The 16,599-nt window shown below is 38.2% G+C and overlaps 1 protein-coding gene across 1 annotated transcript in view; it reads right to left on the bottom strand.

Annotated features, from left to right (window-relative positions):
* Positions 1–1,375: 1,375 nt before the first annotated feature.
* lemd1 (LEM domain containing 1) overlaps positions 1,376–16,599 on the bottom strand; it is a 73,223-nt gene continuing 57,999 nt past the window's right edge. Inside the window, exons 10-11 of the mRNA XM_051924695.1 lie at positions 3,143–3,216; positions 1,376–2,365 (exon numbers count right to left, since the gene is read on the bottom strand). Coding sequence (XP_051780655.1) covers positions 2,047–2,365; positions 3,143–3,216 — 393 coding nt within the window. The 3' untranslated portion in view covers positions 1,376–2,046. The remainder of the gene's footprint in view (positions 2,366–3,142; positions 3,217–16,599) is intronic.

Below are 16,599 nucleotides of genomic sequence, written 5' to 3'. Positions count from 1 at the left end.
TTGCTCACGTTCTAAGTCGGTGGGGGGGATGGAATAGCCGGCTGCTGGCAGCTTGTCTTTTATCAGCACATTTAGAGGACAAAGGATGCTGGCGGAGAGGTGTGAACGGATTTAAGAAGCGATTTAAGGTGGGCCGGACATACCAGTTTTTTCGTAGGCTCTGGTAATTCTAGTGTTAAACAAATAACCATAGAATTTAAACCATGGAATTAGCAATAACATAAGTGAATCTTTCTAAATTGTCTTCTCAGAAACATTAAAAGCACTAAAGAAAGACTACTAATACAGCTCAGTTCCTACTTATTTTCTGAAATGTCATGCCTCAGAAGTGTGTTTTTCAGAGACATACATTGCCATAACTCAACATTCTCAAATTGTGAATTCGAGGTCCTAAATACTTCACTGTCCTCAGTCCTGTCTCTGGGTCTCAATGTACAGGTCTGGCAGTGATGACTCCTCTCAAAGCAAAGGGGGTGGGCGGGGTGCCATTTACAACTTCGCCTAGGGCAGAAAAATCCTACAACTGGCTCTGGGTATAATGATATCTAAGACTACTTAGGATTCAATGCAATTCAATTTTATTACCTCAGGAGGGAAAGTTGCTTTGCATGGTTCTACCTTTTTGTTTCCTCTCCTGTGGAAGTGCTGGCAATTTTTTTTTTTTTTAAACAAGTAGTATAATGGATTCACAGATGTCATTTGGAGAAACCACTGTGGACTAGGCTGCCCACAGCTTAGACAACTTAACCAGCCATTCATTTTTTTTTACCTCCTTTTATCTAATTCAGCATATGTGAGGCTAAAGCCTATTCTGTCATCCATGTTCTAGTTAAGAACATGTCACTTCATACTGGGCATTACTTGCTAAAAGTTCAGAGATTGTAAGTGTCATTAGATATTGGTAAGTAAATTTTGCAAATATGGTAAATCATTTAAATTAATAAATTCTGTCTATTGTTTTTACTGAAGAATTTCCATCCGTGTACTGTATTTTTGGTAGATGAGCTTACTTTCTGACAGCATTTGCGAAAGTGTTTAATACACATCTAAAAATAAATTCTAATTTAAGTTTATAGCAATGGTAAAATTTCAGGCCTTTTGTCAAAAGAAACCATGCTTAGCTGATGCACTATCAAATCTATCTACCCATCAATTTTTGAACCAGGATGGGAACAAAACTTCATTCTTTGAGGGTGCTCTGCCAGGCACAAGACCTATGTGAATTTCCCATTGGGATTAATAAAGTATCTATCTATCTATCTATCTTACTTCCCTAAATTCATCCAACCCTCATTTAAAATCTTAATCTCCCAATGTTAATGTCTTCTGAGTGGCCCAATTATCCCAGCAATCAGTCCAGAAAACACAAACAATGGTAATCAAAATAAACTCTTTATTAAATGTTTCCATATATTCTTTATTATTTCAAATTTTTGCTTTAAATAATTAAACAGGCATGCATAGTAATTTAAAACACGGTAATTTAAGTCTAAAAAGACAAACGTACAGATTTCAGTAATCTCTACCGGTTCCTTTTAGCTATAACTGGACTATATGAAAACTGCCAATGATAATATTTAAAATTTTAACAAATAACCTTTCTTTGTCTTACCATTAGCGGTCTGATATAAACAATTAAAATGAGCAACCAGGGAGTAACTAAAGACCTGGCCAACTTGCACTCCTTAACAGAAACAAAACTGAAATGTGTAAAAGCTACAAGAATAAACATATTCAGAAATACTGCATAATGTACAGGCCTTGCATCATCAATGTATTTTACTTCTTCAAGTACCATCTTGTTAACTGGAAAGCAGATCAGGTGGCTGCCAGTAGCCCAAATAACACTCTAACAAATGTTGCACTTATGATGTTCATACTGTTAGCAGAGAATCTTCAGGTGAAGCCAGATTTTCAGGTTCTTGTACTCTGGTGCATTATATGCACAAGCCAAATACTGTTAAGTGCTGCACCGTTTAATTCATTGCGGATGGGAGTTTGTACTTTTCTTATTTTCCTCTGCTCATGGATCAAAAAAGTTGAATTTTACTCCTGTATGGCCATTGGACTGCTGGGTTGTGCAGCTTCCTCAGCAACTGGGAGGGGTACATTCTGGTCCACAGCTTCAAAATGGCTCTCGTTTTCCACATAAAAATCCTGGTTGACTTCCATAGCTTGATAGAAGAGGAAGAGAAAGCAAACAACCAAGAGAAAGACTACAATCTGTACAAAAACTGGAACAAGTCGCCTAGGAGGTGCAGGTGTACTCTCCACACTGCTGGACAGCTGTGCCTTTTCTATTAAATTATATTTAAACTGAATGGGTCGTCCTGCAGCACCTTTGATGGGCTTGCGTCGTGTTGCACTGTAATACAAGGAAATAAGATAACTCTGTATTTCACTCACAAAATATTTGCAAAGGTAACCATTTCAAAAGAATTAATACATTTATTATACTCAATGTGAACTGTTTCTGAGATTCTAACCTAATTTTTTAAAGTTAACTCTACATCCTTGTCACTGTAGGGAACTTTTTTCTTAATCTCTCAAAGTAATGACAGAAACATTCTACTCGATCACCCCACTGGATTGTAAGGGGAAGACACTGTAAAACCACAGCTTGGTTAACAGTTTAAGCCTTTTCTTGATTATAAAATAAACAAATGCAGAAAAGGGGCAAAGATAAATATCAATGAAACAACTCCTGAAATGTATCACTGCAGTACAGGTTTGCTATTTACATGCATAGTTAATGCAATTTTGTTTTATTGTCTAGTGATCTCATAATGTAACTGGGATATCTAAAAGGGATCTGACATATCAGAGGAAAATAAAATCAGACAATGAAGATATAATAGATCTTTTTTGTTCCATCTTAAATCATGATTTCACATGGTCAAAATGGGTAAATTCTGTAGAACACGTGTATTTTGTCTATTCAAATATTTAACTCCAGTTTAAATCCAACTCTTACATTGCACTGTAAAAGCATTTTAGTTTTAGAACATAAAAACAGATTTTTCCATAGACAGATAGAGATAACACACATACATCATATATACATATCCAATTTCTGCATTCAGTTAACTGGTCAAATTTCATTTCAAGTATTTCACCTATACACTGTATTTAGTTCTTTTACCTTATGCCAGTAGGGGTTCGTGGTTCATCAGGAAACAATTCTGCCAGAATATCTTCTTTTTTATCATCGTTAATCTATATTGGAAAATAAACAAATAGAAAAATATAATAAACAAAGAGCTCTGTTTGGACAGAACATTATAGAAAGTAATTTGCAAAAAAGTAGTGAACAGCACCTTACATAAAAGATAACCTTCCAGAATATATTTTATGAGCCCAGTAAGAAGCATGCTTGAGTGAAAGTATACCACAAGGCTGAATATCAGTTTGCAGGATAGCGTGGGTTTGCAGAATGGTGAATAAATAAAATGCTAAACCAAAGCAGTTCAGTGCAAGTTTGGAAAAAGAGGCCCGAGTTGTGGAACATCGTAAATTTTTATAAAACTAAACTCTGCCAAGTTTTTGAGCCTGATGGCTACATGGGTAGGAAATACAGATAGTAGCATGTCTTATGTGTACAGGTAATCAACCAATGCTTAACAACATAAGGCTGAGATTTTGTCACTGCTGCAGTTCCCGCATCATTTTACGTTGCATTGATTTGTATGTGGCAGTGAATCTCACTTTGAGTTGATTTGCTAACCTGATGGTTTTTATTTTGAAATTGCTTTAAATATTATTAATATGAATATGTATCTCTTTGGGTAATATGAATATATTATCCTTTTATTTTAAAACCCTATGTATAATGATACTGCATATTTTATTTGTCTTGCCTCTTCTGAGTGAAGGTCTACAGTGAGGCTGTTTCATAAACAGGGTTTCATGAGTACCATCATTCGCCACAGTTTACCATTAAAATATGAACAAATCCTTTTCACTTGGGGGAATTCTGAAACTAGCACCAGTTAAATGCTTTCATTTATCACAGCTGTTACATAATCTTAAATTTGCTTTAGAGAAAAGATGCATTTTTAAGGTCAAAATATGCGTCTACTGCACAGAAAATGCTGCATAATGACATTGTGATGTACTATTAGCAATCAAAATTTGAAATCACACCGATATTTTCATTTTTTTGATATTAACATTCTTTTCAAGGTACCATTAAATTGACTTAAAATGTTACCAAGACATTGCTAATGTTGGAAATCCCTCTTACTGCTTAAAATTATTGTTTTATACCAGTTTCATCTACAATTGTGGAAAGACTACTCTGGGATGCTGGCCTTGGCGGTGGATAGCTGGGTGATTCCAAATGTTTTACCATTTTAACCCTTCCTTTTTTATTTGCCAGTTTCAGGCATGTTTTTTACTTTGAAACTCAGCCTCTAAGGTCAGCATTCTGGAGTTGTTTTTTCACTGTCGCAGAGACTTTTGAACAATAGTGTACATGATTTAAACTATGAAATACTACGGTCATCTTTTCTGTAGCAGGATGTAGGATTATAATGTGCATGGCATACTAACCCATTCAAAGGAGCAAAGAAGCTTGATGTAGACGTTAGAGAATAATTATTAATGCCAGGTCTGGACCTAATATGCTTATCGTTTTAAATTAGGCTTTCAAAATATCACTATTAGTGTTGGGAAAAAATGTACATATATTGGCAACTTTATTAAATACACATATTAATAACCACCAATAGCCTGGTGCACCAAACAGGCAATGGTGGCTACAACCAAATATTGTCAAGAGGTCTAGTTGTTGTTGCAGATAAAGGCAGCACTACCCAGCTACTATATAGGTGCACCTAATTCAGTGGTCACTGAGTGTATCTTGGAAGGCCTTTTTAAAGTTACTTCTGCCAAATAATCATCTAAACCTTTAGTAGTCACCTGTAGTAGTCTGAACTCAATAAGTACAGTTTTCTGGGGCAATAAACAATTCTTAAATAGGAGCAAGTGTTGGTAAAACAAAAAATTCTCCAATGTCAATTTTTGATATTATTGGCCAGCAACTTGCTGTATTTATTCATGAATTTTTCTAAAAATGGTAAAAGTGTCATAAATGGTAAAGAAAAACTCCATTGTTGACTGAAAGATACCTACAATAGAAGCACCTGGGTGGCAGTGACATTGTTTTCCCCAAGTTCTGCACCTTGTTTACCCACATGTAATTTGTAAAATGGTTTCAGGATTTCAGAATTACTTTTTTCACACTTTCCTACTTGTATATAAGGAAATATAATTCTAATCCAGATTCTAACAAAGGAAGTGGTAAATCTTAAAGTTGTGCACCTTTTCAAGACTTGATTTAGACTTGTTCACTGGAATAGCAATTTAACATTGATTGCTGCACAACCAGTGTCTGGTATTTATCTTTAATTAAATCCTTTGACTGTTTTACTAAGAATGACTTTAATAATTAAAATTTATTGTAATTTCAGCAACTTATGGGTCATGATTTTTGGAGGGGCTGGATTTGTGAGCTTTTGCTGTGGCATGCACTGTGGTATGTATGAAGTGTTTCATCTTAGCCTTGTTTGGGGAGACAAGATAGGAAGCAGGAAGAGAAAAGAAATAAGTCATTAAGAATACTAACACAGTCTCTTTACTGGTCGCAGGACTCAGTGTTGGAAAATGTGGAATCTTTTATGAAAGTGTAACATTTTAAAAGATGTTACTTTTATCAAAAGAAAAACTGTAAAATAGAAAGGTTTCATAATATTGAGTATTATACTTTGTAAGCTGGAAAGTTAAAAATCTCAATCATGAACTCAAGTGAGTTATAATATGGTGGTAGGAAAATGTTAGTTAATATTGTATACAATGTTAGTATACAATGTGTACCAAATTTGTATAATAAAAAATACAACTAAGCTCTCATAAGCTTATTATAATGGCCAGAGACTTAAATTGCTTATTAAAACTGCCAACTGCAATATCTAGAATTGCCACAATAATGTCTTTTTTTGCCATGGATCACAACTTCTTGGTACCACGGTGGCTTCTTCACCCATATCCATCAAAATACTCCTTTTTTTGTTTACCAGTGCAACATGTTATTCATGATTTACTTCCTGTTTTTAAATTAAAGAGTAATATTCTCCATCCATCCATCCATTTTCCAACCCGCTGAATCCGAACACAGGGTCACGGGGGTCTGCTGGAGCCAATCCCAGCCAACACAGGGCACAAGGCAGGAACCAATCCCAGGCAGGGTGCCAACCCACCGCAGGGAGTAATATTCTCCCCTGTCACAAATCTTGCAAATAAAGTAGCATGTTATTGTGATGCTCTCTTCATACTGGAACTTGTTTCACTACACGACACTCCACGAATGATTAGATTCATTAATGCTATCAGATGATAATATTCTTAAATTAATTTCTACACAAATGTATATTTTCACAAAGACCAACCCTTCTCTGCAAATTTGCTGAAACACTCTAGAAGTGGGGACAAATAATTTTTTATGTTTGTCATAAAAGTAAACTTCTAACTAGAAGGGCATCAGAATTAGTTGCTGAGACGTCTAAAAGTGACATGAAATGAAAGGGTATTAAAATGGCTGTTATTAGAAACAGAATCTAATCTTATGACAAAAATTCAACCATTCAAAGATTACATTCTTCCTTGATCTGGGTAATGCAAGGTATAATTCATTTTATAATTGTACATTGCATGTTTGAATCTGGATTACATTTACAATCAATTAGGGACAGAATCGAAAAAAACAAAACCCTACCATCATGCACTAGCTTTGTTTTAGGATTGACCTGCACTTCTGGGGAAGAATATTTGTTTATCGTTCAAACAGTCTTGGTTTTACAGTTACACCAAATCATTTATAAGCCTTATTGGGAGTAGCACCGGATAGGATGATAATATGCTATTAAAGCATACTGTGATCCTACACTGCACTGCTTACATGTCAACTTATCAATAGTTAACTATAAGAATCCTAACTCACCCTCCATAACTCAATTGGAAAGTAATATTTTTCCTTATGAGAAAAGGTCAAAAGTATTTCATAATTTGTCAGCCATTTATTAGAGAGAGAGGATGGGAGCATGCACTGATAAAGCGTGTTGCCATAGAGCTTTTCTAAAATAAAATTGTTGCGATTCTGCTTAACCTTCTTGTTCATACTGATTTTCAACAAATATGAGGAACTACAGCATTTTACATTGGGCCCGCTGTTCACATAGCTCTCTAAACTGGTTTTACTATTGAATGCTCTGTGTTCTTATTGTGACTTGATATATAAGCTCAATAAAACTCATGGGTGCATTATAAAATGATGACACACATTTTCACTGGCTTATCAAAGATCCAGTCATTGTATAACAATGTTTAATATGTCCCTGAATATTGTAACTGTGTAATGTTTTATAAAATATTGTATAGAAGTGGGGTGATGTGAGGATGGTTATAGAACATATTAAGGTCAAAATATCTGGTAGGAATTATGGTTGATTTACATTACCATAGCAAAAATTAAGGGTAATGAAAGCAGTCAGGCAGTGACATGGCAGACCTTGTTAGTTGTTTTAGGACTTCAATTTTACCTTGTCACTTGTAAACAGATGTGAACAAAAAACCTCGAGTTTTGGTCTAGAGTTGCATGGAGGAGGACAGCCATTTGTATCACAGACCTTTAGTGGAAGAAAATCTGATTATGCCCAAATCACATTGAGCAGCATGTATAAATACAATTGATCAAGGGTTGAGATGGTCATGCACTGAAGTGTGTGTGTGTTTATACACATATATACATATATCACATATGACAACTGTTTAATTTTTACTGTACCAATTAAATTATTCATTCATTCATTCATTTATCTTCTAAACTTGGCAGGTTCATTAAAGAATAATTTGGAGCAGAGCAAATCCCAGTGGCATCTGGTATAATGCACTAATCAATTGTTAAAGAGGATTAAGGTGGCTGTTGTTCAGCATTGCAGTTTTTTGCTATAACATCCATACTCACTCAAACAAATCATCAAGCAAACTAAACTACAAGTTTTTGGGATGTGAAAGAAAACTCGAGTGCCTATATTGTTAATATTCTGTTTAATATACAACACGATATGTAGCACAAGCTTAAAATAAAGAATTTACTTCCATAAAATAAAAAACTCTTGCTTCATATAAAAGATTAATTCATGGGTTAAACTTCATAGCCTGCTTAATTAAACATCTAATTGTGCACTATAGTACCCCAGATGTGCAAGCAGAATTTTAAAAATTCACCAATATGCATACTGTCACTTTATTGTGTTCTGTTATATAATTTGCTTATATACAGTGCAACCAGAAAGTATTTACAGCGCATCACTTTTTCCACCTTTTGTTATGTTACTGCCTTATTCCAAAATGGATTAAATTCATTTTTTTCCTTAGAATTCTGCACATAACACCCCATAATGACAACATGAAAAAAGTTTACTTGAGGTTTTTGCAAATTTATTAAAAATAAAAAAACTGAGAAATCACATGTACATAAGTATTCACAGCCTTTGCTCAATACTTTGTCGATGCACCTTTGGCAGCAATTACAGCCTCAAGTCTTGTTGAATTGATGCCACAAGCTTGGCACACCTATCCTTGGCCAGTTTCGCCCATTCCTCTTTGCAGCACCTCTCAAGCTCCATCAGGTTGGATGGGAAGCGTCGGTGCACAGCCATTTTAAGATCTCTCCAGAGACGTTCAATCGGATTCAAGTCTGGGCTCTGGCTGGGCCACTCAAGGACATTCACAGAGTTGTCCTGAAGCCACTCCTTTGATATCTTGGCTGTGTGCTCAGGGTTGTTGTCCTGCTGAAAGATGAACCGTCGCCCCAGTCTGAGGTCAAGAGCGCTCTGGAGCAGGTTTTCATCCAGGATGTCTCTGTACATTGCTGCAGTCATCTTTCCCTTTATCCTGACTAGTCTCCCAGTACCTGCTGCTGAAAAACATCCCCACAGCATGATGCTGCCACCACCATGCTTCATTGTAGGGATGGTGCCAGGTTTCCTCCAAACGTGACGCCTGGCATTCACACCAAAGAGTTCAATCTTTGTCTCATCAGACCAGAGAATTTTCTTTCTCATGGTCTGAGAGTCCTTCAGGTGCCTTTTGGCAAACTCCAGGCGGGCTGCCATGTGCCTTTTACTAAGGAGTGGCTTCCGTCTGGCCACTCTACCATACAGGCCTGATTGTTGGATTGCTGCAGAGATGGTTGTCCTTCTGGAAGGTTCTCCTCTCTCCACAGAGGACCTCTGACAGAGTGACCATCGGGTTCTTGGTCACATCCCTGACTAAGGCCCTTCTCCCCCGATCGCTCAGTTTATATGGCCGGCCAGCTCTAGGAAGAGTCCTGGTGGTTTCAAACTTCTTCCACTTACGGATGATGGAGGCCACTGTGCTCATTGGGACCTTCAAAGCAGCACCTTCCCCAGATATGTGCCTTGACACAATCCTGTCTCGGAGGTCTACAGACAATTCCTTTGACTTCATGCTTGGTTTGTGCTCTGACATGAACTGTGAACTGTGGGACCTTATATAGACAGGTGTGTGCCTTTCCAAATCATGTCCAGTCAACTGAATTTACCACAGGTGGACTCCAATTAAGCTGCAGAAACATCTCAAGGATGATCAGGGGAAACAGGATGCACCTGAGCTCAATTTCGAGCTTCACAGCAAAGGCTGTGAATATTTATGTACATGTGCTTTCTCAATTTTTTTATTTAATAAATTTGCAAAAACCTCAAGTAAACTTTTTTCACATTGTCATTATGGGGTGTTGTGTGTAGAATTCTGAGGAAAAAAATGAATTTAATCCATTTTGGAATAAAGCTGTAACATAACAAAATGTGGAAAAAGTGATGCGCTGTGAATACTTTCCGGATGCACTGTAATTCTTATATAAGATACTAGCCGGTAGCATACGGCGGTGTAAGAATAGGAACGGAAAACGGTGAGAAAGGAATTCAGAAATCAAGAAGAAATAAATACTTCTTGAAAGACGGAGTTGTGAATAGGTCTTTTGGTGGAGATGACAGATAATGAGTCGAAAGATCTAACCCTACAAAAAGCCACGTACAACTCTCCAGGGCTGAAGATTGGTTATTGTAGATTAACGCAAATCTTTGCAAACGTTTGTCCTTGGGACTTGTTGATAGTCATGGAGAAGGCGAGTCTGAGTGGGAATTGTGTGCGATTAAATTTAAAAGGGAGATTGGTATCGGAAGGAAGGAGAGAGATTCTGGGAATGAAGATTGTTTCAGAATTTTGGATAGCGATCAGTTTGAACTCAATAATATTTGTATGTATTCTGGTTAATGATGAGTCTTGCTCCATTGCAAAGACCTTTTGCTGGCATAATATTTCGGAGGAGCATAACTACATCTCCCACCTTCAGATGAAGGATATGGGGAGGCATGCTAGTTGGTGTGAGGGTGTTTACAAACTCCTGTGGGTACGTTAGTTGATCATTAGGATCATCACTGACTACTGTACTGAAGGTCATTTTTTCACCCTGTAAAAGATCAAGACCTTTGTTGTTAATATGTAGAGAATTGTTGTTTGTGATGTTCAGTATTGGTCTTGTAGCAAGTTCTTGGGGAGTCACAGTCGAGAAATGAATATCAAAAAGTTGAGCAACTGGGTCTTGTTGTTGTGGTAAACATTGAGAAGGTAGTTCTGCCATGTCTCTAGTTTTACCTTCCCAAACTTGAAGAAGCCATTGAACAAATTGAGTTTTACTTTCGAGAGCTCTCATATTTTTTGCGAGTTTTAGGACTTTCATTACATTCCACAGCCTGTGTTTGTTGATGGAAGAGGCAACCTTGACGGCTCGAGAACCGCGGAAGATAACAGACAGTATTTGGTGGAAATTAGGGATACTGTCATTCATTTTATAAGAAAGGCTTAGGAAACAACCGTCAGAGTATAACGAAAATAGGAAGAAGCAAAACAAATAGCAAGGAGCGAAACCAATGCCAATGGTCGACAGAGTACCTTCCCGTAGCAGGCTACGGAAAAGACTCCCAGGCGCACACATGGCTGAAGTGAAAGGTCACGCGGTCAGGCTAGATATAGGTGGAGACATGACACCAATGGGATCATGAGAGAGCAGCGGGGAATACGGTAGTCCGAAGGAGGAATAAGAATTGAGAAAAGCGGAGTAGGGGTGTATGGGAGGCCTCAGGCAGTGTGGAGAAGGGTTTGAAAGAGCAGGAACAGGAATCGAGAAATGCCGTGTCGGCTGCGTGTGGGCGGGACCAGTTTTGAAGAGAAGCCGCAGGCAGCGAGGGGAAGGGTTTCAAAGAGGACAAATAGGAATCAAGAAATGCCGTGTAGGCTGCGTGTGGGTGGAACCGGTTGTGAAGAGGAGCCGCAGGCAGCGTGGGGAAGGGTTTGGAAGAGGATGAATAGCAATCGAGAAATGCCACGTCGGCTGCGTGTGGGCGGAACCACTTTTGAAGAGGAAGCAGGACGAACCAGAAGAGAAATATATATAAGATATCTTCAAAGAAAGAACATACCCCAGAAAGCTCAGAGGAACAGCTGGACCTAGGACTGCCTGTGCATTGTTTTAAAGTATATCTTGCTTCAGGTAAACCTCCACAACATAAGTTGGTTGATGATTCTAGACAGGTCATCAAACATCTTAGTGGAAGTTCAGCAGCACCAAACAGCACAGGAGTGGAGCTGTTGATGGCTGTAGACTGGTTCACTCTCAGGCCACACTGGAAGGAGCTGAAGACCAGCTGTGTGGACAGTGCAATGCATGGTGTTCACGTAATTCCCTGCCTGAAGTGCAGATGACTTGCCTAGGTATGGTGATGCCTAGAATCAACATCGCTGGCCCTCCAGGTTGGGAGTTGGAAGCTGAGCCAACAACTTCACTGGAAAAAACCTCAGTTGTTTCACAACCTTTAAGAATTGTTTCCAAAAGGATGAACTGCAGTACTATAGGTGGTCAGTTGGATAGGAGTAGGCATAGAGCATTCAAAAGACTAATTTTCTTGCACAGGAAAATAACAAGATAGAGGTCTTACAGGCTTTTTGGCGCAGAATAAAAAATAGCGCATTGCTCTTCAAAGTGGTTAAAAGTTATACAAACTTATAGAAAAAATATTTTTTTAATGCTGCCATGATTTGTGTATATACATCCAGAGTTGAGGCAGTTGAAGAGGAAAAGAAAAGAATATATAATAAACAGGATGAGGTACCCCAATATAATACAAAAATGGCCAGAGAAGCAGTAGAAAAGGAGAGTTTACACGCAGAATGTAATGATAGTGGACTGGGGTTGGTTGACTTCACAAAAAGCAAGTGCATTAGACTTAAAGCAACCTTTTCCAAAGAAAAATATTCACAAGGACTCCTGGCCCTCTTCTGCTAGAAACAAGAAACCAAATAGAACACATACTGTAAGAAAAGATGCACAATGCTCAACAATCTTCATAGGAGTAACTAACTGCAAAGGATTGTGAGGTGCACGAATTGGGGGAATAGAAATATTTCATGTCTAGGAAAGAGAAAATTAGACAGAGAAAGTTAGATAATTTAGTCACCAGGCAGCAAAATAGGAATCAATGGAAACAGAAGAAAATGGCAGGTTATAAAAGAAACCATTGGAGGAGGATCTTGAAAAGGCAAGAAAACAACTTAAGATTTTGTGCAATGAGGAATGCAAAAGAGTAGTGGAGGAGAGAAACGCTAACCAGAAAACAATACTACAAAGGAACACAAAAGGAATTTGAAGAACATAGAAAATCAAAGAGAGCAGAACATAAACAAGGAAGAGAATGTACAAGAGAAGAAAACTGAAGGGAAAAAAAAGAATTGATGAGACATAATAAAATACAAGCGTTTTGAAAAAAAAAAACATCAAACAAACAAACAAACAAAGGGATTTCAATTAAGAGTAGTATTTCTCCAGGATAAAAGTGGAAGTAAAATAGGAATCCTAAAAAGATGAACAGAGCATCCATCCAAGACAGATGATACTTTTATTAAATTCCTTGGGGACAAATAAACAAAAATTCATACAAAAGACTGCATTTTACAATTATAGCATGGTATACACTGCCCCCACACTACTTGCAAATGGAATCACAACACATGCAGAACCACTACCTTGGGAATATCAGTGCAGACTGCTCAAATATCATTATACCAAAATCCAGGAAAAAAACTACACACATTTAATGCCGGCTAACTATAATTTATTCATAGACTACAACAAAAAATGTTTTAACTCTGTGAATTGGACTTCACAGAGTTATGGCAATGAGAGAGAAAAATAAATAGACTCAAAATGATGGTAACAGAACACAAAAGTAGTATAATAAAAAAGTACCTAATCAAAGAGTTCACAATAAGCACGGCACTTTGGCAAGATGAAGCAATCCTGACCATATTACTTGGTGATAAGTCAGGCAATGGACAGCTTAGTATAAATCATGGAGAAATTAGCATGCGTAGAGTGGTGCAGTGCATTGTGAAGGCAGAAAAATGCAAAATCATGGATTGATCTCAGAGGGTTTAAGAAAAATCATACCAGGACATAAAAAAAGTAGCAGGAGAAGGAGACTCTCTATAAAAACACAGAAAACTAAATATATGCTGGCTTCCTGAGAAGACAGGGGCAGAGAACCAATGGCAATGTTAGCTAGGAACCGGTCTGAGAAGTGTGGGAAATGTAAACAGCAAGATGCAGAAGACAGGACGATATGGAAGAAGATGATCCGCTGTGGCAACCCCTAACGGGAGCAGCCGAAAGAAGAAGAAGCTCAATGATCACTAAAAATAACAGCAGTTTCAGATGCAGTGAACGTAATATTAGTATCTGCTGATTGTTTAGTTCTTGCAACTGAGAACCATAAACCTAGAGACTAAAATCCTAGTGTGGAGAATAATAGTTCAAGCCAGTGTCCTTCAAGAAGCTGAGACATGGACATTGCTTCTTAAAGAGATGGAACTACTGAGAACTTTGAAAGAGAAAATGATAAGAAGAATATACCGACTAGGGAATCCATTCCCGGGAATTTGGGAATCCTGCATGTCATTCCCAGGAATCCCGGGCTCCCGGGAATGACACAGTGCACGGGCATCTCACATGAATGGTTTTAGAACGAGCGACACATTATTTTTAATAAAAATACTGCAATATGTTGACATCAATAAAAGACTAACCTTAACTACAAGCAGTTCATGCTGTCATACAAGTACATGTATCTAGTTAGTTGCGGTAATAAGAGCATAGAAAGCACAACGTGTCCAGTGTGCGGTCATCCAGGCGAGAGCGCACCTTTGTGCAGAGTACGCCAGCCGCTGAGAAAGCATGCTCTCCCTCCACTGAAGTAGGCGGCACAGTCATCAGATACTAATACACTTGTTCTAAACAACGCCTGCGCTTGCTGTTGCACTGAAACACAGCCATTTCAGCTTTTACTGATGCATCCAATTTCTTGTCATCATTCTGTGATGGCAAGTTTCTTAGCACAGATAATGACAGATTGACACATTGCAATTTCAAGTTGCTGTTCAAAGCTGTCAACAGCACAGACGTCAATGAACTCTGCCCCGCCCCGACATTCGTGAGCTGCAGAATGCAGACTCCTCCCAGTCCACTGTGCTCTGTCAGCCGGGAGATTGACTGCTGCTGGTCTGTTGTTGACTGAATTAATCAGCAACACACTACACCGTGGGCCAAAAAACCGTGCCACTTAATTATTTTCAACTATAACTCTGTTATTTCTTGATCGATTTTTACACTTTTACACGCTACTGTATACTGTATATGCGAGCTTGGCCATTCCCATTTTCCTGGGAATTACAGGGAATGAAAAATGTCCAGGATTCCATAATATGGACCAGTGTTTGAAATTGAGCTTGGCAAATCCATACAATCAGTGAGCTAGAGGAACTGTATGGTAGATCTAATTAATGTGTGTGAAATCAGGTTGAGAATAATCAGATGGCTAGGACACATCCATAGAAGACCAGAAATAAGGATATACTGCTCATTATTCACACTCCTTCACACAGGACAGAGGAAAAGACAGCTGAATGACAGTAAGATGAACAGAGTCCAAAGACAGCAAGATCAGCCACAGTATGGCATCAATTTCTGCACCATCAAATAAGGATTTTGAGCTGTCAGAAGAAACAGAAGAAAATGACATTGAGAGAGGTGCTGGGTTATCCCCAGGCAGCACTAAATGCAGCCTATTACTTATATAAATAAAGAACAGGAGCAAAGAATGGGCCTTTAGCATTGTAGCATAAAATGAAAAAAAGAGAAAAAAGGCTGTAAATTACAGTGCTCTAGTTCAGTGGAACCACTACTCTTCTTTTCTGGACTGTAACTAAACTGACTCTCCCTTATTACTCAAAGTGGCAGTGAGACTACTGGCAGTGCCTGCATCCAAAGTCCTAGGTGAGCAGGTGTTTAGTCATAGAAGGCTGATAATTCAGCCACATTGTTCATAAATCAGTGATAAAATACCATTAAACTTAATTTCTGAATGTGCAATGCATTTTATATGATGGGGATTGTTAAAACATTTTGTTTATATAATATGGAAAATTATGGGAATAAGTTATTTTAAAATGAGAGTAGATTATGTAGCCACATTTCTCTGACATGGCCTTTCAAAATTTATTTTCTTTAAATACAGCGTTTATACAGAGTGGACTATCTAGGACTTGGCTTTTCTTTCTTCTTGTGCCCAGTGTTGTCTGGCCCAATGAATTGGAAATACAGTAATCCCTCGCTATATCGCGCTTCGCGGCTTCACTCCATCGCGGATTTTATATGTAAGCATATTTAAATATATATCGTGGATTTTTTGCTGGTTCGCGGATTTCTGCGGACAATGGGTCTTTTAATTTATGGTACATGCTTCCTCAGTTGGTTTGCCCAGTTGATTTCATACAAGGGACGCCATTGGCAGATGGCTGAGAAGCTACCCAACTTACTTTTCTCTCTCTCTCTCGCGCTGACTTTCTCTGATCCTGACATAGGGGGATTGAGCAGGGGGGCTGTTCGCACACCTAGACGATACGGACGCTCGTCTAAAAATGCTGAAAGATTATCTTCACGGTTGCTACCTTCTGTGCAGCTGCTTCCTGAAGCGACATGCTGCACGGTGCTTCGCATACTTAAAAGCTTGAAGGGCATGTATTGATTTTCGATTGAAAAACAAACTCTGTCTCTCTCTATCTCTCTCTCTGCTCCTGACGGAGGGGGTGTGAGCTGCCGCCTTCAACAGCTTTGTGCCGCGGTGCTTCGCATACTTAAAAGTCAAACAGCCCTATTGATTTGTTTGCTTTTCTCTATCTCTCTGACATTGGCTCCTGACAAGCACTCCTTTGAAGAGGAAGATATGTTTGCATTCTTTTAATTGTGAGACGGAACTGTCATCTCTGTCTTGTCATGGAGCACAGTTTAAACTTTTGAAAAAGAGACAAATGTTTGTTTGCAGTGTTTGAATAACGTTCCTGTCTCTCTACAACCTCCTGTGTTTCTGCGCAAATCTGTGACCCAAGCATGACAATATAAAAATAACCATA

Source organism: Erpetoichthys calabaricus, chromosome 3 (assembly GCF_900747795.2).
Source record: "Erpetoichthys calabaricus chromosome 3, fErpCal1.3, whole genome shotgun sequence".
Classification (NCBI taxonomy): domain Eukaryota; kingdom Metazoa; phylum Chordata; class Cladistia; order Polypteriformes; family Polypteridae; genus Erpetoichthys; species Erpetoichthys calabaricus.
Note: the sequence above shows the minus strand (reverse complement) of the source record. Positions and strands in the feature narration are given on the sequence as shown.